This window comes from Leuresthes tenuis, unplaced genomic scaffold, assembly GCF_036924035.1.
Source record: "Leuresthes tenuis unplaced genomic scaffold, fLeuTen1.0.hap1 SCAF_2, whole genome shotgun sequence".
NCBI classification, from domain to species: domain Eukaryota; kingdom Metazoa; phylum Chordata; class Actinopteri; order Atheriniformes; family Atherinopsidae; genus Leuresthes; species Leuresthes tenuis.
In genome coordinates this window covers 38,178,819-38,202,441 of record NW_027325356.1, presented here as the reverse complement: position 1 = coordinate 38,202,441, position 23,623 = coordinate 38,178,819, and the positions used below count along the sequence as shown (strand labels likewise).

Genomic DNA, 23,623 nt, shown 5'->3' with positions numbered 1-23,623 from the left:
TCTGGAAGCTTTATTGATTAAATGATCGATAAATAGATGTCGACAATAATCTACAGAGCACAGACAACAAGCACTGTCAAACTGAAGTGGCTTTAGGATGGGATCTCAGGAGGGCATCAAGAAGCGAGTCACCGCTCAAAAACAAACTGACTCCAATTAAGAAAACTGATGCTCCGCCGCAGAAAATCACACCGTAAAGCAACCATTATTCCGCCAGGCTCCCTTACACTCTCTGAACCATAAATATATATATCAAGTATACAAATACATAATAGAAGGGGTCCTAAATGAGATTACAATGTACCCTTCCCCATGGTTTTGGCTTCTGGTACTCCGATAACAACACCCATGTGCCGCTTTTAAAACCGTCATGGAAATAAAGGCACCTTGTTTTCGGAACAGCGGATTCCATTATATAAGTAGTGGGATACAGACGAAATCAAGGCAAGTGGCAGCAAACCGCCAACGTTGAGCAGAGTTAGTGAATCAAAGTTTTTATGAATGCGCATCTCCTTTAAGGGACTTATCCAAACGTACAGTGCACGTACAGTACAGCAGGCAACGTCACGAGCAGTTTGTCGTCGTTCAGCGATAAATACCTGAACAAGGTTTTAGAGAGTGGCCTACGAGGTGGAAACAATTGATGCCGTTTAAGAAACACATTCAAACAAAGCTAAATATCGCAGCACAGAATAAGTGTGGCGGGCTCCCCTCCCTTCCAGTCCCACCAACTCAGCAGACAGACAGTAAACAGAGTGAAGACAGATGCGTGGGCTTCACTTACCCCACTGACCTCCCAGAGCTTCGACAAATGCGGGCTTTTTTTATTATCAAACTGTCTCCAGCAGAGAGACACCGACAGACCCTCGTCCGCTATATTTAGGAAAATGACAAACTCCGAGCAGTAAGAGCTTAAGCTCCTCCCACCTGAGAGCGTGTACAGCTACGTCTGCGCGCGCGAGTGAGTGCGGAGGTGATTTGCTACCTCTTCTGTATGTTTTAAGCGTGTCTATGTGAGTAAACCAGGAGTAAATTTACCTCAGATGTTCACATGCAAGGTCGGTTAATTCACGGTGAATGACTAGCGTTCCCAAATAGTGCAGCGGCCCCTAAAGCATCACATGAAGAAATTCACTAAAATCGGTCAGCATGTGGTGACCACTGAGAAACATGAAGCCACACAACTGGGAACGAGAGACTCATACTTCAAAACAAGTGTAACAGCAAAGCAGCAAATGTTTTAGGAAACGTGCATTACGTCTAAAAGAGGGAAAAGTAACCAAACACACCGAAGAAAAACTACTGTACGAGGCAAAAACATCTACAGAGACGCAAAGCATCAACAACATGGCAAGACAACTACAATTTGAAACACAGCAGCCATCAAACGTGGTGAAACCTCAACAACAACAACAAAAAAAACAACTCCAAGGGGGAGCCAAATGGCTACAAAACAGACAGTTTAGCTAAGTAGATATGCGAATAAACTAAGAGACGCCAAACAACCACAACGACATAAGAATCAGTAAGAGGCGGAAGGACCACAAAGAGATACAAAACAACTACACATGAAGCAGGTACAAAGGAATCAAAACAGCTGGCACAGACCAAAAGGGCCACAGTGATAATAACACAGTTATTTTGCATCTATTTCAGTCTGTTAATCTTTAGCTGTGTGAGAACATATTACTAATTAAAAACAATCAGTCTGGTATTCTTGATCATGCAAAACCCCGGATCATCAGACTAAAATAAATAGTTGAAAGTATGTTTTTCAGATAAAAACACTTCACAGCATGTGAGCTGTCTTCATCCTAAACACAGACCCCAGCACAATAACTGAGCCATTGATATTTTATTCAGCCGTTGCCTGAAGGAGAGGAAAGAAAACTTGTGACTCTGAGGTCAACATTTCAGAAGCAGCTGAGACCATCTGCTTGGAGCAGACCATGCAGTGCTGCACTCCCACCTCAACCACACATGCTCATGGTGTTTTGAGCTCATCCCTGATATCCTGACTGTTACAGTAAGGCTGGAAGGGAGAGCTTGCTGACACATACAAGAACTACTTGTATGTGTCACCGTTCTTGATTTGTGGTTTAATCTTCCAAGACTCAACTTTTCTTGGGGACGCACAGCAGTTCTTCTCTCATCTGCATGTTTTTCAGTGCTGGATTGATGCTCACATGGGGAGCAAAGAGCAAACTGCTGTGCGACTACACATCATTTTAATCTGCCATGAAACAGCATTGAATCTCAGCATTGTATTGCTGCCATGCAAGCCCACCAGAGGTTCATGACTAGTAAAGGATGAATTGTAAAACTGCATGTGATCGGATATGTCAGAGATAAGAAAAGAGACCTAAGTGACCTCAGACAGTTTGGATCAGGATACTATAAATATAGCAGTGGCTATAGTCTAAAGCCTGTTATTTGAATATCTATTTATGAAGAATCATCCCTACTTAACAGTTTTATAATCTGCCCAGTTTCTTTAGTTCAGTCAGACAAAGGACATTTTGTAAACTGAAGGAATAACAACAGTAAGCAGGGACTGAACAACAGGTGAGAGGTAATCAGCAACAAAAAAACAGGTGTGACGATGGAGTTCAACAAATGAACAGGCTTTGCTTGGTAAAAACAGGAAGTTACAAAAGCTGAGAGAGCAAAACGTGGAAACAGGGCAAAACTAACACTAAACAAGAGTAAAAGAAAAAAAGAATAGCATGTAAACTAGACATTGTTAACAGAACATGGCAGCAGAAACTAATACACCTGAAGGCAAAAGTCAAAACTGAACCTGTAAAACCACAAACTGTGACATGGAACACTTTTTTACACACAAGCAGGCTTTTCTGGCTGAGGAACTGTGTTAGTATGCATGCGCCTGTAATGCGAAGCAGAAAAGTTTATGTTTTTAAAAATCACAAAAGATATTCTCGAAAAACTCTAATTCAGATATTATACATACTCTATAAACATCACAGGGAAAGATTATTTTTTATTAGTATTTATCGGCAACTTTGGCAACAAAACAGGAATAAAATAAAACATAAAAACATCTGAGCAGTTGTTTAACTTATACATCTGTTTAAAAAGAGGACTGTGCATCAAGAACAGAACCAAGTCTCACTTACGCCCCCTAAAGACAGAATAAACACAAGAAAGTTTGTGGTGCCATCATGTGTCTTTGAGCCAGATGGCAGCTGAAATGGCTAAATGAGAGCTATCTTTGTGTAACAGGATTTTCTGTATTCATTGATGGAAAAGATAGATGTATAATTACAGTCTCTGCCTGCTTTGTCTCAAATATGACAAACTCAAGTAGAAAATACACATGCCTGACGTTGATTGCACTTTGAATCAGTAAAACAGATCTATCCTAATCACGTCGTCCTTGCTTTTGCGTGATTCATTTGCCCAAATAACTTCACAACATTAGAAAATTAAAGCTAAAAAAAGCGTACTGTGTCTTTAAAATGATACCATTTCTATGCTGCTCAATCAGTCTATTACAGATTAGTCCCTCCATAAACACTGTATATAAAGCATTAAAATATGAAGTGAACATTTGACTTTGTCTTCACTGAACTACACACATTATTCATTAGTTATTGCTGCTGTCATATTCTACATTTAGTTATGTTTAAGAATTAGTATGGGATGCTGAAAATATCATGACGCTATCACTGTTTGCCTTTGACGTTCTCTGTATCACTGATAATCTTAGCATGAGCGTGTTTGCCTCCCGCCTCTGTTAGTTTTGTTCTGAGGGCTGAGCGACTGACCTCTCACTTATGTGTGAAAGAGTTTTCTGCAGTTTTTTTCTACAGCATTGCTCTTTCCCTGCGTTGAATGAGTGAAATGATTAAGATCTGTTTTAATCCTGAAACTTATCCGATAAGATTTAATCAAAAATCCAAAGAGAGGAAGCCAACGTGACACACATTATTACCTTCTTGCCCATATTCTCTGGAATTTTCACTTTTTAATGTATCTGGTGATGTTTTTAAATCTTCACTTCCTCTTATTTAGTTATCATTAGGGATAGTTTGTGGCTTTTTAGAACCTTCTGCCTTTTTGTCATTTTTAGGGGGAAACACTACATTATCAACCCAGAAGGTTTCAGGTTCCCTTTGTTGTTGTTTGTGTGTTTGTTTGGATCAGCTGTACTGTTCTTTGTGAATATTTAGAATTTGTTCAAATAGAGAAATAAACTAAATTACACCCTCTAAAGAATTTTCCACCTTCTTTCCGGTTGTATTTATTCATAAAAAGACACAGGAGGGAGCAGAGAGCACTGATTAGAATGGCTCTTATATGCTTTGCAAAAATGTGTCATCCCATTATTTGTCATCCCATTATGTTTTCTGTGTAAAGATTATATACATCTTGTGACATATTATGCATTGCCCTATGCTTTGTTTCAAGCATAGAAAGTGAGGATAGAGAATAGAGAGAAAAAGAGGGGAGTGAGATAGCCAGCCAGGGACAGGACCCCAACAATATAATACACTGACCACAGATGGAGTGTACTAATGAGATTTCACAGCAAAACACCCTCCACCTCTTAACACACTAACTGGATTTGATGCATATATGTGAAATTCAGTCTCTAAACAATAACTTCAATGAGTCATAACTGCAGCCAACCCTGCCCACACATATATAAAGATCGCTAAACTGTTACCTACTCCTTTTCTCAGAATTTCTTTACGGATTGACTTTTGTGAATGGACAGTAATGTAAGTAGTCTCAAATATATAGTCTCTAATATATGTTGCCTTAGATGGACACTAAACTCTTATATCAAAGGCTATTCAAAGCTTGTAAAGTCAGCAATGTTTTGTTTTGTCTTTATGTTAATGCTAATGACACACAATGTAACGGGTGCAAGTTTTCCAAAATTTTATTACCAATTTTTTAACAGCAACAACATTTTGTTTGTGATATAATGCTTTTTTTGTACAACCTTTGTCATATATGATAACAAATAGAAACAATAGATCAAACACTTACACGTAGCTGTTTAGAAAGTGGCAGCACAAACAAAAGACATAGAATATAAATATAATCTTTTAAATATACAAAACAGATTACATCCACTCCAGTGAAAAACCTATGAAAGAACATTATGCGTGTATTTTTGTCAGGAGACTGGATATATATAAATACATAACTATTTACACATCTTAATATGAAAAAGAAAATCAAACTGTTATCTTTCTTGCGTCAATAAAAAACACAATCCAATCTGTTCAGTTATGGCTTATAAAAACACACCAGTCCAGATGACAATAGAAACTCTGATTACAGTCCCACTCCAGCAGTTTTTAATCCCCTTAAAAGTCATGTGTTCTTTAAAAACATACAGTTTGTGCCATAACAAAAACTCAAATGGCAATCTATGAATATGCTAATCTGACCCTATCCATTTCTCTGGCCACCAGCCAATGATACTTAGTCCCTAATCGAACTCTCCTAAATTATGGTAAAGCTGGTTATTTGAACTAGAGAGTGATTCACAAGAAGAGTACGTTAAGTTTTACCTGGTCAAATGCAAGTTCAGAATAGTAATGTATTCACTGTCTATCCACCACCTGCAGAATGGCCTAGCCATTAGCTAGCAGGCCAGGGCTGTGGCTGCTAACGGCTGTTAACTTGCTTGACCAACCAGAGGGTGGTGCTGTGCTAATATCTTTAAAATAAATTATATTGTGAATGCATTACTAGTCTGATAGTTCCACCTACATGCATTCCTCTGTTCGCAAGTATGTTTGTGTGTTAGGGTTAGATGCTAGCGGTGAATAACTTCTCATAACTTGCACTAGCTTCTCAATTCCACAGTTCCTAAGAATACAAGCACACTAGCTGTAAAGCCCCACACCGAAAGAGGTCAGGATTGGTCCCTCAGTTGTTCTTTATGGAACATATGGTTAATTTGATCTTGTCTTTCCACGATTGCTCTGCAGATTCAAAGTAGAATTCTCCAGCCATAGCACTGATAGCTAGTCATGCTCTTGATGTCTTGTAATACATAAAAAGATGTTGTGGACTTGTTAACAAGATAAAAAACTTGACTTTAAAATATGGTTGTGTAAGATCAATAACTGTTACAATGTTACAGGGATTATTGAATAGTGTTTTTTGGGTTAGACAAGGTAGTTCCAGTGATTCACGTGTTTACAGTGTTAGCAGCCGTGAGGAGTGAGGAGAACAAAGAGTCAGGTCTTTGCTTCAGCACATCTGGAGGATCCAATTCAGCCGCCTGATGGACAGAACACTTAGTAAGTCTCAGTGAAGGATCATACAACTTCAGTTTCTGCATATTTATGTTTGTTTGATACCTCTCCTTTGTCCATGACCAGAATACGATCTGCGTGCATCACGGTATTGATGCGATGAGCGATTGTGAGCACGGTGCAGTTCCTGAAGGCTTCCTTGATGGTATTTTGAATTAGAGTATCAGTTTCTGCATCGATAGAGGCTGTGGCCTCATCCAGGAGAATGATCTGTCAGGCAAGGAGGGAAGATTAGTGTAAATGAAAGAGGGTCTTGTTTGAGGGGAGAAGAAGTAGGATGGGAAAACTGTAAAATACAGAAGACATAATGATCAATCAAACTGCCTAAACAAACCAATGATCCTGAGCTAACTGATGGATATCAAAATGTGGCAACAGTGTCCCTGACACTGGTTGATGTGTTTAGCAGTCATAAGACATGCAAATGAGGGGGAAACAAAAAACTAAAGGTACACTTAAGCAAGTGTATGTGCATGTATAGAGACCCACAATATTTTCACATATACCTTAGAGTTACGGAGAAGTGCTCTAGCCATACATATCAGTTGCCTCTCGCCTACAGAGAAGTTCTCTCCATTCTCCAACACTGGGGCCTGTAGCTTCCCATCAAGCCTGGAGATCTGAGTCAACACAATCAAATTCAACACTCGTGTGTTTAGTACTGCTATAGCTATTACTGAAAGTAACATACAGACGGTACTGAAAAAGTCCAACATTGTTTAGTTCAGACCAGAAAGCTGTGGTACTCTGGTCTCATTCTGAGCTACTGCTTGTCGATGACTCGCTTGCACTAAGCAGTAGTTCATTTTTGACTCATGGTATTTAGTTGTTTTACATCAGAATGATAAAAGATGAAAACTGTGGAAATGTTTTCTAATTTGCACTTAAAAAGAATTCAAATGTTGCTGTGCATCTGGCTACTGCTTTTGGTATTCCTTCTTTTACAGTTCTTCTATTCAGTGTGTTAGAATGTTTTTATGCACTTCGTATTGCACTGGTCACATACCGATTCCTTCATGTAGGTCTTCTCCAGTGCTGTCCAGATTTCCTCATCAGAGTAGTTGTTAAACGGGTCAAGGTTGTACCTATGAGCAACTGGAGTTGGTCAACTTACAGACCCACAGCAGTGAGATCTGTGCGTAAAAGAAAATCTCTGAACCCATGGGTTAGCTTGTCTTACCTGACTGTGCCAGTAAACAGTACAGGGTCCTGGGGGATGATGGACAATTTGCTGCGCAAATCCTGCAGGCCAATGGCCATGATATCCACTCCGTCTATGAGGATGGTTCCTGCTGCTGGCTCCACTAGTCTGAATAGAGCGACGCCAAGAGAGGATTTACCTGCATTCACAAGTGTGTGTGGGACAAATTAATATTACAGTGTAACTGTTGTCACATGCTGTCACCAACTAAGGATTTAGGATCAGGCACTGTGATGATGGTGATCTAATCACGCAAAACTTGTAATTCGAAATTCACTTGACATTTTTCAGATATTTCACTTAAAGCGTGAAAAAGAAAGACAGAGAAACAACTACTGTGCTGGATGCCTTACCAGAGCCTGTTCTTCCAACAATGCCGAGTTTCTCTCCTGCTTGGATGGGGATGTCAAGCCCATTTAGGACAATAGGTGTGTTCTCTCTGTACCTCATCTGATAGTCCCGAAAGGTAATGGCTCCGTTCTTGGGCCAGTTCTCTGGGATCTGAGCCTCCTTTATGTGCCTGGGGGCCTCAGACCTGCAACCCTACAAACACAAAAAACAACAGCATTGTGAGAAGAGAAAGGATGGATCTCAGAGGATAACTGACTGGCTTCCATGTCAAGTAGGCCATGATGGATGTATCGGTGGCAGGAGAGGCTTCTGACCGTGATGTATTCCAGGAGTCGTTCCACTGAATTGAACCGAGCCTCCACTTCAGTAGACTGTCTCACGACATACTGGAGCATGCCTGTCAACTGAACAACATAAAAGACTCAGTAAACACACATGTTCCAACATGTCTTTGAAAGCTAAACTAAATAGTCATTCATTTGCTGTCCAGATGTACCTGTATAGTGTAGGACATGGCCAGGCCTTTCAATGCTGGACTGATGACATCATTACTGCTGAGTATGACAAAAAGACCCACCAACAAGGTCATAGAACAAGCCATGAAGTCCAGCCAGAAGGAGAGCCAGCGTGTACCAGAGTGAAACAGTAAATAGTGATTGGAGTTGATGTCACTGAGGGACTTGAACCTACAAGATAACAAAGAACAAGCCAGATGTTGTGAACATATTGCTTTATCCAGTCAATGAAACAAGCTGAACATCACTGATTATCCAGACCATTATCAGGCACATATTTAAGCCATTTGTCTGATAAGGAACTTTAGTATCTTACAGTTTTATGTGGCTGTCTCTTATGTTGTAGGCATGGATGGTGCTGAGGCCCTGCAGGGTTGAGGTGGTAAGAGAGATGCATGGAGAGCGACTAATATTTTCCATCTTCTTCATCTGTCGTATACCTCTCTGGAATATACTGTGGAAAAATCACAACCAATATTCAAGGCCAAAGTAGTCTTTCAAATAGCACAATTCAACTGCGGTTAAGTGCTGTGGTCATCTTTGGACCTAACTGGTATAAACTCACAAGAGAATGATGGTGAACAGTACTCCCATAATAATCACAGCTACAAGCATCAGGGGGAAGACGGAAGCGATGATGATGATGGTGAATGTGACAAGCAGGCAAAACTGCAAGAAAGGATCCATGTGAAGAGGAAGCACAGTGTCCAACTCCTCTTGATCTTTAGAGAAGCGGTTTAAAATGCGACCTGTTGGTGTTGTGTCAAAGAAACTCATTGGACTGCCAAAAACCTGTGAAAGAAAATACAAAAGAAATACATATATATTAGTACCGAAAGTTCACTGGTAGCTCCTGTATGTGCCACTTTGGAAAAGTGATGTCAATAGATTTGAAGTGGTAGTGTTTGATAGGTTTCTGGGGTTCAAATGTTCCACGTTACCTTTTTGAACATGCTGTCGTGGAGTTTACAGGAGGCCCTTAGGGTGACGTGGGTGTAAAAGAAGCATTTAATCACAGCAAGTACCACCATGACGATCACCATCACACCATAAATCATCTGGTAGAAGTGGAGTTGTGGGTTTTTTGAGACGTCACCTACGTTTGAAGTTGAGTTGCTAGACTATAAAGAGACAATTTTGGGTTTTAGGTAGCCAATGTTGGATAGAAATCTGTTCAACTCAAAATACATTATGCTTGTAACACATTTTACTTACTTACTATACTGTGGGTTTCAAATGTCTGCGACCACAACAAAAATATATAATATTTTAAGCAGGCATTTTTCAGAAAGTTTAAACATTCTGCTACCATGCTTAAATACAACCCAACAGCATCCCACAAGTGGCAGGAGGGAAGTACAACTCATATGAGCATTTTCACATCAGAGCAGACATCATTAAGTCTTTTACTGAAGAAATTCCAAAGAAGATAGAGTGGATGGCTCAGATACACAGTGTTTTGAATCACATGCCTTCGTGGGATGTCAAATTAAGAAAACATTTGATTGGCCAACTGTTTTCTTACTTCTGTTGTTTATTCAGTAAATAACAAGACAAAACTTTACTAAAACACTTTTGTCACTTGCTGGTTGGTTTTAGGCAATAACAGTACTTGGTCAGGGTTAGAAAACTTTCATGCATCAGTTCATGGATGGCATTTTTACACTTCACATACAGTTGCTCTCACTACCACTACAGCTATATTCTTTGAACACAATCTTATGTTGTACATGCCATCATGAAAAGAGGACTCATAGGGAGAGGAGGACAGTCTCTCATTCATATTTCTGCTTCGGAATGGTTCAGCTGGTATTGTATAGTATCATTCTGCGTCTCAGACTTTTGGATCCTCCTGTAGATCTGCCCATGTCATACACTGTGGTGGTTAAATGTATAAGTCAGAGTACACTGTGTGTGTGTTTGTGTGTGTGAGTGTGTGTGTGTTTAGAGTAGAAAGAAAGCAAAGCAGGTTTGATTCTCACCCCATCTCCCTGTCCCAGCCAGTAGCTGAGCCACCAGTTGCTAAAAGCTGTAGATCCAATCATGAGGACTATGTTCAGGATGACGAGGAAGACCATGATGTAGCCTGCAGTAATACAGTTACACTGAACTTAACCAACAGCGTGGAACATATCTAAACTGCACTGCTGCAAAGAATCAAGCAAATGGATGTGTGTGTGTGCTGTGTCATACCTCCAGCTGCCAGGCAGTACTTGTGGTAGACACTCCAGGAAACTGACCCCTCTGTGGAGGACTCCTGACTGACCAGCTGATCACCAGTCTTCACAGCTTGATAAGAAAAAAAGTAGTTATTGCATGATAAAAGCACCCCCAATTTACACCAATTATGTCCTGCCAAATACTGTAGCTGTAGCTTAATTTTGAGTGTTTTTGCAATTGTTCATTTAGTCTGGTAGTTCCACCACCAGAGGTCCTCAGTGACACTCTCAGACAGAAGGTCTGTGCTTTTATCAGACCACACCTGTCCCCCTCTGTGACTGTATATACTTCCAACTGTCCATCCTTTATTTGACAAATTACTTTAGATTTTCAGCACTGTATTTCTCTGAAAGGGGCTTTGTTGATTTTTAAAGACTTATTGCTTATTTTCTGGCCTAAACCAGGTCTGTGTTTGTTTACTCTCTACTTAGTACGAAAGAGTGGAGCTCAGTCTGTCATCTTTGCCAAGGACAGGATCGCCAAGGTAGTTAAAACGTTCATAAAAGGGGGTTCCTACCTCCAATTTTCTGTTGATTGTTAATTTCCTGTTTGGAAAAAAATCCATATGAAGGAGACATCCCAAATATTAGAGGATTTATAACTTTTGAGCAAGTAATTCTTCATGATGGCTCCTATAAACATTGTAATGTTGTATATTCATCACCTGGCCTATGGGGACAAAAATATATTTGTGTTGTGGTTTACATTGTGAACTTGTGAGATATAAGCACCTAAAAAAATTGTCAAAACCTTATTGAAATTTCAATGAAAAAGTATCTAAGATTTCCAGAGAATATTTGTTCTCTTAATTTATAACAAATCATTGTTGGTATATGTGCAATCTCAAAAGCACAAGTGGTTTAAATTTAGCAGAAGCTGGCCCATAAAAAGAATGAAAACATCACATTTTATATAGTTTAATAAGTAAATTGCACATGTGCAACAAATAACATTTCCTTCAATCTATGGTTCATGGCACAATACAACATTTTCAGTTGCTTGAAATACATTAATGAAATTCCTTAAGTGTAAAAAAGGATAAGGTACTCCTTAAGAGATCAAAAAGAAAAAAAAAAGGATGAAGTGAAATATTCGAAAGTTGATTAAACTGACATAGAAAAGCTAAGTAATATAAAGACATGTCATAAATGTCATAAATATAATAAATATGTATGTGATACACAATCTTAATTTACAACAGCAGTATTTGTAGAGTCATGCTTTAGGATATAAAGTTTAAACAAATATGTTTTAACATGCTGGAAGTTAAAAGTTGTTTGCATCAAACGCAGGGCAAAGTGTGAAGTGGGCCATGCTAATTTTGTAGACTTACATTTTTGGTCAGCTTTCGTCCCATCATTATTTTCATCGGTCATGTCAAATGCTGAAAGGAGACATCAGGGTTACTTGCTGATCACATCTGCAGCTTTCATACAGTTCCATCATAATATCTAACACACGTATTCTTCTGCTACTCCCAAAAGAAACTAAAACTTAGTCAATGAGTTAATCTTACTGAATATCCCTTTCTTAACTGTTTATCACTCAAAAGCCTAAATAATGCTGTACATATCCAGAAGTTTTGACCTGATTTCAACCTTTTATCTCCTTCTAGTTATACAGTCACTCTTTTATGTGCGAGCACACTTCTTTCAGTTTTCTTCACACTCAGCAGAGAACTGCCTAACAGCATGTTGGACCTATCTATCTATTATTGGTTGACTGACTCATTTTTCTAAACTGCTTCTTGGGATTTTTTCTCTTTTGCATGCTCTCACAATGAATTCTGTTATTCTTCACAGCTTTGGTTAATCTATTTTCCATCTTCCGCTACTGAACTGAGGAACATGGAAAGTTATTCCTTAAAATAACAAGTTAATAATAAGTTTTGCTTCCTTGTTTTCTTACCAGGGTTCACTATCCCACTGTCTGCACGCTCCCTGAGCTCAGCTGCTTTCAACTGGGCAGCATCTTGGGGCACCTCCTCTTCCTTCTGAGTCTGACAACGAAGACAATAAAGAACATCTAGTTACAGCTCAGTCTGCTAAAAATAACCAAGTGTGTGGAACATCATCTCTCGCTTTACAGCTAACATTTCTGTTTATTGGTTCATGAGCTTGTAAAACAAAAAAGACAAAGTGAAGGGATTTTACAGATGTTGTTAAATGAAAAGAGAAAATACGAGAGTGGAAGTTGCCACATTTTTTGGCCATCTTACTTTGGACTGCTCCATCTGGTAGTTGCAGATGAGCTGAGCGTAGCGACCGTTGGCTTTCATCAGTGTCAGGTGATTTCCTGTCTCCCGGACCTCCCCATCCTCTAAAACCAGGATGTCATCACAGAATTCCAAATACTAGAAAGCAGACATGAGGACGACCATGTCAACAAAAGCAGCTCTGCTCTGCAGCCAGAGCCCCAAAAAGCAGACTAAAGTCTCCACTTTCACATGCTTGTGCTCACAGATTTATGGCTTTTGTCAGACGTCCTTATCTACAGACACAGGGCTATCAACTCATATACACCAGAACATCATATGCTAAGGAGGGAAACAGTCAGATACCTCTTCCTGATGTGTGAATTACCTACTCCAGTGAGGTGGTTCAGAGCTAATTTTCTAAAAAGAGTGAAATATGTAATTATAAAAAATATGGAACTACTTTAGGACAGGGCCCAAGCTTTAATGTTTCCCCCTTTTTAAGTACAAACATTTCCATAGAAGTTTGTTGAAAAACAAATAAAAAGACAAGGAAAACTTGAATCTGTAATTTGTTCATGGTGGTTCACTTGAATCTTGATTTGATAGACACAAGTCCAGTCAAAGGATTTTAGTTCTGTTCACTGACCATCTTAACTGTCTCAGGAAAATAGAGACAAATTTAAAATGTTATGCCAGCAGCACACTTGAAAAAAGAAAAAAGAAAATACTTGTATAAACATTGTATTACATCCCCTTTCCTCAAAAAGAGGAAATGAGGATACTAATTGACTCAGTTTTGCAAGCAAAGTCTGTTTCAATTCTTGTTAAATATAAGATATGAGCTGCTCAACAGTTCTTGGATGGTGTCATCTGATTCTTACATAACACTTTCACTTTCTTTCATAATGCATTTTCAAAAGGGAATAGATCTGGACTGCAGGCAGGCCAGTCATGCACACATATTGAGGCCTTGAAACCACACTGTTGTAAGTCTTCCAGAACAAGATCTGGCATTGTCCTGCCACCTAGCTTTCAGGAAATGATGTTGCCTTGTTAGTAGCACCTGTCTTCCTAAAAAGCCAAAATACGCACCCGCATTATTAGCATCCACACACATATGCAAGCCACCACTGCTGCGGACACTGATGCCATTACAGACGCTGCATTTTGTATTTTTCTCTGATGGCCTGGATGGTCTTTCTCATCTTTGGCATGAGGAGCAGAGCATCTGTTTGCTCTCTTTCTACCCAATTCTGACATCCTAACATGTCTGCTAATAATCTTCTGATTGTAGAATTTTCCAGAAAAGTCTTAAGTTTATTCTATTAACTTTACTTTCTTTTGCTATTTCCTGGCTGCAGTATTGTAATCCTGGTCGAGTCGACGTTTAACACTGGCAAAAAGGTGAAGAATAAATGTATACATTACATTTTTTTTCTTTACAGTTAAAGCTACTTAGCTTAAGATTGACCATTTGCTTTAAAGTAGAAAAAAAAGCGATGGTCCTACAGTACCTGCAGCTGGTGTGTAACTAGTATGACCGATTTTCCTTTCAGCTCTTTCTTTATGCACTCTTCAAAAATGTGTTTCCCCACATGAGCATCGACAGCAGATAATGGATCGTCCAGGAGGAAGATGTCTTTATTGGAGTAGACAGCTCTGGCCAGGCTGATCCTCTGCTTCTGCCCCCCAGACAGATTCAGCCCCCGTTCTCCAATCTGCCAACAAAACAGCAGAAAGATGCTAAGAGCACTCCCCAAAGGGTCTAGTACATCAAAAGGGAATGAATAAATGAACATAAAAATGAATTCTCTCACAGAATACATTTTAAAGAATTCACTCAGACCGTGTCAGTGTCATGTGTGAATGACCCCCTGATGCAACATTAAATCATTAAATCCCTAATAAGTTGGACTTGGGAACAATAACATTACCACTTTCAGCACAGTCACCAGTCAGACATGCACAGTCGCAGAGGCTTTTCATGAAATCACTCAATCATGAGGGAAAAAATTATAAACTCTGAACTATGAACCAAAGAGTCCTTTTTTTGTAAATCTTGTGGCTTTTATGTCATTGAAGTCCCCAATATTACTTTAAAACTGATACAATAATGAAAAGTGTCCAAACTTTGTATGTCCCCTGTGCATTTATTGTAGAGCTTACGACTCCCATCTGTCCTCTCCTTTACATGGCACCAACCCCCATAGCAGCAGTGACTGGGAAAGTTTGCTTAATTTCTTCATCTACATCTTTATGTGTTTCATTGGACAAAAGTCCGAGCAAATCGTATGTATCATGATTGCATTATCAGAACAAAAGCAATCAGAGCAGGTACAGGAGCCTCCTGGAAGAAGAGGTTAAAGAGAGCACCTACCTCAGTTTGATCACCGTATGGCAGTATTTTGAGGTCAGCTCTGAGACTGCAGACATCCACAACTCTGTCATATCTGTGGATTTGGTTTATTGTAAGATAAGAAAATTATATTGAACCATTTCAAAAGTTTCAATAATACATCAAGAAATGCGAGTAGGTGTTTTATATGTGAAGTCTAACAAGCTCATATCAGCCCATGCAGCAATAATAGCCAATATATAATGTATAAACTGCTTTGACTAAAGGACACACATTTTTACTAAATACTATTCATATCAGTTTACACCTATATATGGAACAGGTTTGTTAACAACGCTTTAAAACAATTTGGGAAAATATACAGTATATGTGATATACAGCCCCCAGTAGTATATGAGAGTTATCACTCTCTATAAAGTCTACACTGTGCATAGGTCAGCAGTCAGTCTTTCAACATCTCTGGCAGCACAAGGTGGGTTTCAAAGGATAAAACTGTCAAACGAGGGAGATGACCTCTGGTCTTGTTTGACTACCTTGCCAGATGAGACTTTGCAGAGATAAAAGGGACTTTTTCCCAGTTAAACATTTTTCACGTGAGAGAACCTCCCAGGCAGCATGTGTTCTTTAACTGAGGCTTGTTTTTGTGGTCTGTGTTAGTGTAGAATAGTGGTGACAGATGAATATGGCTTGAGATCTTCTATTCTCTTCATACTCAACTGTTTATTATGTATAATTTGCAACAAAAATTTGAGGGTGAAATTACTTGGCCTGATCAAAAGTTTCCCCCATTAGGATATTTTCTTGCACAGTCCCGTGGAAAATCCAGGCCTGCTGGGAAACGTAGGCAAACATCCCGTTAGCACTGATGGAGCCCTGGAGAAGGTGCATCTGCAGACAAAAATGAGCAAACAGTCATAAGAAAAGCTTTATGCACTCATCAGGTAACTGAGACGTGAAGAAAGTATCTTTTGTGTAACAGAGTGGCAGGGAGTAATAAAGGGAAATGGCCAATAAAAGTGCCGAAAAATATGATTAGACCAAAAAACACAAAAGAGGGACCAACTTGTTCCAAAATGCCGGAAATCAGTGACGTCTTGCCGCTCCCCACATTCCCACAAACACCAAGCAGGTTGCCCTTCAGGAAATAACACACAGATATTCAGTTTATGCTGATCAGAAATTATATAAACTAATTTATCTTCATCACAGGTGCAGCACACCTTAGGGAGTGTGAAGGAGATGTTTCTCAGGGTTGGTAAAGTGTCAGTCTTTCCATTCTCTGACGGCTCCTCTTTGTTGTGCTCCTTGCCCACTCCGGCCGGGGGGGTTGGATTGCTGTGTGGTTTGGTCCAGGACAGAGTAGCATCTTTCATCGCTATAGCTGAATCGCTGTCATTCCTCTGCATCAGGTAAGGCTCTGGGTTCTGGATCAGCAAGACTTTCTGAAACAGCCACATACTGGGTTCATAAGCTGCCTCAGGTGTTTTGAAAAGGTGGTTTATGAGAATTATGACATGCCTGTCACTAAAGGGTGAGACTTTTAGAGTCATGAACTTTACATCACTGAATATCATCAAAGTTAATTAACCTTTATCTAAGTTACGATGGAATGCTATTCCTGTTGTTGACCAAACTGCAGTTCCCATAGTAACCTGTCATAACGGCTTGTGTATTAGTAAATGCTACAGCCACTAGCCTGTTGAGTAGGGTGCAGAAGGAAGAATTTACCCTTAATCGTGCTACGGACACAGCAGCTTCAGCCAGGGCCTTCACCGACAAAGGCATCAAAGCAAGGCAGAACCTCATAGAGTTGAAGATGGCAATGGTAGTAAAGGCCTGGTAATAACAGAGAGCGATGCTCAAACAATACACAAAAACACGTTGACAGATAATTATAAATGAAAGGCGACTGAATGAACACTTCAGTGACACAAAATGGTTGACACGGACTTGCGGACCCCTACATGCTGTCAGCAGACAGAGCTTTCTGTTTGATCACACTGCACCTCTACATGCAACAATGCGGCCGCACTCACATCAGCAGTGTTGAGCTGTAAGCCCAACAAAGTGTGCACCAGGAAGGTGAGGACGGTGGCGAGGGTGGGGATGATGCTGGTGATGCTGGTGTTTGCATTCTGGATGTAGCTGACAAAGCCAAGTTGTTTCTTCTCATTTTTCCTCAAACCTGTAAATTAGAAAAAAACCAAAACAGTTTTATGTCTCGTGTCTCAAGATAAACGCTGCTTTACATCCACAGAGATCACATTGATCGGTAGTCACAATGACAACTTGATTGTTTTTAATCTAAATCCCTATTTCTTAAAAAGTCAGGACATTGTGTAGGACTGCAATAATTTGAACATTCGGAAAACCCCTTGATTGACTGGAAAAATAAATGGAACGAAAAATCAATTGATCAATCAATTTCAATTGAATGCAAGCAATAGGGCAGCTAGGAAAAGTTGATGCTCATCACTTCACTTCACTGGCAAGAATAACTTGAAGTTTTCATTTTCTGCATGATGTCATCAGTCAATTCTGGTCCATTCTTTTTTACAGCATTGCTTCAATTCATTGAGGTTTGTGGGCATCCATTTATTCACAGCTCTCTTAAAGTCCCGCCAGCATTTCAGTCAGGTTAAAGTCTGGACTTTGGGCCATTGCATGGTGAGATCTACCTGGATTCTCTGAAACTTTAATTGTGGAAATCCAGAATTTTTTGCAAATTTTTCCTTGAGAATTATTATATAAAGGTACAGTATAAATCCTGGTATTTGACGCAGAAGACATGTTAAAAGCTATCTGGTGGACATGCAGCTGTGTGACTCACCTGCAATCGTCTTCTCAAAGGACTCCTCCCAGGCGTACATCTTGATGAGCTTAATGCTGTTGAGAATCTCATTCATTGTGCGAACACGGTTGTCTGTTGTCTGCATGGCTTTCCATCTGAATTTGTTAATAAGTTTGGCCAAGAAAAACTGCAATGACAAAAAAAATCAACTTTTTAAATTTAACTTTGGGTTTTTAAAACATGTATTCATTTTTACAAAAAGACAGAAGTCACTAAACAGTTCCTCATTAAAGACTGTGTACTGGGCGTCAGTTTTCTAATTACCCAGCATATCATGTAATTTTGTTTTGATATTGGTCAGGATTATAGTAAACACAAACAAGTTAGAGACTACCGAGACCTGATTTACAGCACACAGCTGACTTTCATGTTGTCAAAAATCTTTTCTTTGTGTTCTTAAGCGGGGGCTGATCCAAAGTGTGCCCAGGAGTGGTCCTGGCCATCATGGATTTAAGCCACTCTGGCCCTTCCACACAACCAATGGAAAAGTCCTTTAGAAAGCTACAGAATATACTAATAAAACTGGAGTTTCACGAGTAAATTATTTAAATACCCCTAAAGCTGAGCTAAAGGTATACCTGAAGTGTTTATACTGAATGAATGCTTCCACTAAGTGCGTGATTCTAATTGTAACGGTAAGTCATTTTCCTAGCTCTGATCGTGATGTGCATCAGTAAAATCAGACAAATTTTCAATTTACATTGATTATACATCTACACTAATTATGAAGTTGATGTACACCTGACCTGTACAGGGACAAAGATGATGTAAGTGCAGACTCCGGTCAGTGCGGTGTAGCCAAGAATATAGCAAGCGTACACAATACACACGATAAAGAGCACCGGAGTGGACAGTGTGAAGCTCGCAAACAGCACTGCCTCAAATAATCTGTGGCCATCGTTGGTCAAGATGTTTATCATCTGGATGTGAGGAAGGCAGAGAGACAGAGAGAATCAGAGATATTCCTCAACAAAAACATTAAAGTCATTTTTAAAGAAAAAATAAACGATGGGTCACTCAGATTCTGATGCATGGGTTAAAGAAGTCTTCAGAAATATGCAGGTATGATAAGTGTAATTGTGCCAACCGGACTTTACCTCTCCCATGGATATGCCGCTGTGCACCCGCAAAGAGATGATCTTCTGAAAGGCCACAGCGGAGAAGGCCCCTTTCAGTCTGACTGCTGTGCGCAGGTTGATTGCCCACAGCAAGGATATGAATAAAGCTTTGCAGAATTCTGAGATGAACAGAGCGAAGGCCAAACCAACACCATGCGTCACTGTGGAGTTTAGTGGGTCTTCAATATAGTTCAAGATCTTGTTGACAAGAACAGCCTGACAGGACAAGGCAAAAGAGAGGACTGTGATTCTTTAAAAGGGCAACAGAGTATGTTGAAAGTTCACAGGTCCAGGTGGTCAGTGGTTCCCATAAATCCACCATAAAGAATATATGAATGAATGTGTGAACTAGTTATATCTACTTAACTTCATACTAGTCTTAAACTATGCAATTTCAGAACAAAATGCACTTCTGATCCTTACATATTTCAGATAGTATCTGATGCGAAAAGGTGGCAAGCTAAAGGAAGAAATGAAGATGACAAATTAGGGGGCATTGTGTTTGACATGTTAAGTCACAGATCCCATGATGATTCAACCATACAGGATCGATAGAAACGTTGAATGAGTCTGACTATGCAGGTGCGTTAGAAACTAAATGAAAAAAAATAAATAAATACAGTATTGGCAGGAAGAGCACCTAAACCATGATGGTTACATTCCCTAAAGTTTACAGAGTCACAGGGTACTACCAGGGTTCAAGAGGTTAGGGTTTTTCCTTTACCAGTTAGTGGTTAATAGTTACTCTCCAGTTTTGGATTTTAGAAAACAAATTTCCCACTGCAACATGAAAGAGGTGCTTTCCAGTCCTTTGGGAACTGTGACCATTTACATTTGAGCATCAGTGAGATAAGATTAACACATTTTTCTTAGTTTTTCTACTCTCCTAATATCCTGTTTTTATTTGAAATACATGTACAAAATATAGAATACATAGAAAAAACCCAAAATGGTTCTACTGAGAAGGAAAAAGTGAACCCCATTTTAACAACTGTAACAAACTGAACCGCACATTTATCTGTCATTAACGGTAAACTAATAATATCATACAGAATGTAGAATATTATCAGTTGTGAGGGGCTTTTATTTTTGTTGCAGTTGCTTTTATTTTTTATATGTTAATGATATTTTAGTACTAACACCTTATACTTAGGAATAATAATGTTTTTTATGGTATTGTTCTGGTGCTAAAACATAACTAAAAGATCTGATTATCTGCTCCATCACTGCTTAAAAACCAAGACAGATTTACAGTGATTGTTACACTTGGACAAACATCAGAAAGAACCATGGGAGCCTCTGATAGAAGAGGAACTGGGACTGCAGATACTACAAAACAGTGACTCACCGGGCCAAAAAACGCTGCGAACATGGCAAAGATCCCAACAACAACAGACAGAATCAGCCTGGTTCGTTGAAAACGAAGGACCGCGCGGACCAGTGAGGCTTTTTCCAGACCTTTCTTTGCCACCTCTTCCTCCCAGAGTCTCTGCAGCCTGTGAAAACAGTCAACAGTTTTCAACTTTTTAAACTAAATTCAATATCACTTGATATTGGGATGAAACATTTTGACAGTTCACAAATTCATGAGTCATTTAGCAGATTTCAAGTTTTAGCAACTTGGCCTATGACATAAAGAGATATATTCTTATTGGATCAAATCCTAGCAAAGTAATATGAATCGGCAAACAGAGTTTCGGACCTCTCTCCACTGGTGTCGGCTACGTCGAATTGGGACAGGCCCAAAGAGGACAAGTCCAGCCTGTTTCTAAATATGGCCCACATCATGGGGGTCATCCAGGCAAAGGTTGTGAAGGACAGGAAGCCGGCTTTGTCCACAGGGTGGGATCTGGACATATAGAATAAGCCAATATCAGCTTTGCCAAGTGAAGGTGTCAAATATCCAAAATACATGGATTTTATCAGGAAGTGTTGATATAAAAGTCCACTCAGATGAATTATATCATTCGTAAAAACTGACTGTGGAGAAGACCAGCGGAAGGGTTTGAGAGTCTGTAGGCTGTGGTGGTATTTTCGAAACGTGGAAGGGTGGACCATGTTGTGGTTGGCTGCATCAGTGTGTTCTGGACTGGAGACCTCAGATCCGGTTCTCCATCGGATGCCATCGTCAGTCTGAAGAGTCCGAAATGCAAAGAGGTGCAGTGGATGACCCACACAGAGAGGCAGAGATTCAGAAAGTAAGGAGCGGTGAACATATCAGTGATTCATGTCAGTGAGTCTCACAGAGTAGATCAAACACATCTGCAGTAGAAACACAGGATGCAGGTGAAACAATAGGAGAGGAAAAGACCTCAGGCAGCAAAAGCAACACGTTGACACGTCTGGAACGCTCTGCTCATAGCTGCTGTTTGTTCTGTTGACTTACAAAAGACACTCGTCGAGTACTGTTCTTCTCCAAAGAATATTCTGTCTTCATTTTGTCCTAAAATTGAAAAAAAAAAAAAAAAGGATAGAGGGTCAATATGTTCCAGCCAACAGAAACAGGATCCCACTGGAGAATGATATAATGTCTCAAGAGAAATCAAAGAGATACTACATCGTTTGACTTTGATAGTCACAATGACTTTAAGCACAAATATTCCTCCATTTTACATCAAAGAGCATTTAGAGCAATTTAAAACAACTTTGAGTGTAAAAATCTTCTACAGCAGGACCTTTGAATAGACTTCCTCTCTTGTTTCATAACTAACATTTAAAAATACAGTCAATGAGTTACAGGAATTCTCCTCGTGGGTGCCTCTCACCTCTATTCACACTGTGCCAAAGTTCCCACGGCTAAATTAAATGCACAATCACGATGATAAGTCTGCGTGACCTTTGTTTCTGCATAGTAAATCCTTGGGGAGCTGAAAAGGCAAAACTTAAATGAACTTGTAAAATTGACTCTATGACCGATCTATTACAAGCTTATATAAGTCATTGGTTACGGCTCATACTGAGTGAGACACAAGCACAACCAAAGGGGTCTGGGGGCTGGGTCGCAATGACACAGGGCTTTTGAAGCATGCCCTGGGTTTCTAAATTCATCCGAGCTCGAACAATGATCAGTGGAAGCTCAAGGGGTCATGTAAACAGCATTACGAACGTCACACTTTCTGCTCCTTTAATGCAGCACTAAGGAACGACACAGCCTCAGTGCCCTGTTAAAATGGTCTTAATCCCTTTTATCAATAAAATTATAAAATGTCTAAATACTGGAGTTAGAGGTACTGAAATGGTATAAAATGACGCCTCAGCAGAGGAAACATTGAGCATATTTTTTTTTAAAAAACCCTCTGATTTCAGCATTTTCTTAAACATATGACAAATATCTGTAGCGAATTAATGACCAAAATATGTTTAAAAAATGAAGCGGTAGCATAAAAATATTCGGCTGTTATTTTGTCATGCAGTCAAGCCAATCTAGACTTCACCAACATGTTGCTTGAACTACAAATTTATAAAAACAATTAGTTTTCACTTGCGAAAAAATCAAAAGAAATCTAGTAAAACCTAAATGAACATGATTAAAATAAGTTATACACACCTAACTGCTTGAAATAGTGCACAATAGGTAAAGAAAGACAAAATAATCCAATGCAAAACTAAACTAAACAACCAACTTTATCCTGACAAATTCAAAGTTTTCCTGGACAGTGGAGCAATGAAACAGAACAATACCTCTGCGCGGAGGATGGAGAAGATGCACCGAAGCTCGTCAACAATGATTGTAAAGCTAACACCGCAGCCTGGGACGTTTTATTCTGCCTCACTTTTATGGAGATCAAAGGTTGGTCTGTTCAGAGGTAAATGGCCCCCGAGTTCCCTCCTTATGGAGGAAATGAAGAGCCAATAAAGATCAGTTACAGCAGACATTATATGATAAAACCTCTGAGATTTTGTTTAAATCCAATTTACAGCAAAAACATCTCTTTTTACGTAGTGGAAAGGATGAAAAATTTTTGACAAAACCAAGTGACAGGTCACTACTGGCAGCTCATGACGAAACATCCATCCATTTTCCATACCGTCAATCCGTCGGTCGGGTAGCGGGGGGGCTGGAGCCTATCCCAGCAGTCACCCTGGACAGGTCGCCAGTCCATCACAGGCCACACAGAGACAAACGAGACAAACAACCATGCACGCTCACACTCACTCCTACGGACAATTTAGAGTCACCAATGAACCTAACATGCATGTGTTTGGACGGTGGGAGGCAGCCGGAGTACCCGGAGAGAACCCACGCATACACGGGGAGAACATGCAAACTTCACACAGAAAGGCCCCAGGCGGGGATCGAACCTGGAACCCTCTCGCTGTGAGGCGAGACCACCACACCACCGTGCACCCCCCTCATGACGAAACAGATATATGTAATGTGTTCAAGGTCATATTTTAAGAGTGGCAGAGGTTCATCTGAACTGCTTATCGCTGGCATCTGTGAAACAGCTGGATGACCAGGAAAACCACAGGTTTCTACAGACTGCAGACATTCTTGGTAAAAATCATTCA

At 39.8% G+C, this 23,623-nt stretch overlaps 1 protein-coding gene across 3 annotated transcripts; it reads right to left on the bottom strand.

Annotated features, from left to right (window-relative positions):
* Positions 1–4,930: 4,930 nt before the first annotated feature.
* On the bottom strand, positions 4,931–22,866 carry abcc12 (ATP-binding cassette, sub-family C (CFTR/MRP), member 12). 3 transcript variants are annotated; one of them, XM_072381016.1, is made up of 31 exons: positions 22,793–22,866; positions 21,498–21,554; positions 21,093–21,244; positions 20,814–20,960; positions 20,460–20,607; positions 19,091–19,327; positions 18,740–18,913; positions 17,973–18,120; positions 17,179–17,327; positions 16,871–16,978; positions 16,363–16,584; positions 16,206–16,277; positions 15,906–16,030; positions 15,164–15,236; positions 14,301–14,504; positions 12,808–12,942; positions 12,498–12,588; positions 11,923–11,973; positions 10,563–10,658; positions 10,352–10,455; positions 9,311–9,490; positions 8,935–9,161; positions 8,686–8,823; positions 8,351–8,540; positions 8,169–8,258; positions 7,857–8,046; positions 7,483–7,642; positions 7,309–7,387; positions 6,809–6,922; positions 6,348–6,512; positions 4,931–6,268 (listed from the first exon to the last, which is right to left on the bottom strand). In XM_072381016.1, exons 2-31 carry the CDS (start codon positions 21,546–21,548, stop codon positions 6,176–6,178), a joined length of 4,113 nt encoding a protein of 1,370 aa, XP_072237117.1. In that variant the 5' UTR covers positions 21,549–21,554; positions 22,793–22,866; the 3' UTR covers positions 4,931–6,175. The 3 variants fall into 3 exon arrangements, with proteins under 3 accessions (XP_072237117.1, XP_072237118.1, XP_072237119.1); XM_072381017.1 differs by lacking the exon at positions 22,793–22,866 and adding an exon at positions 21,877–22,005; XM_072381018.1 differs by lacking the exons at positions 16,871–16,978; positions 17,179–17,327; positions 17,973–18,120; ... (5 more) ...; positions 21,498–21,554; positions 22,793–22,866 and having other exon boundaries at positions 4,935–6,268; positions 16,241–16,277; positions 16,363–16,545.
* Between the last annotated feature and the right edge of the window lie 757 nt (positions 22,867–23,623).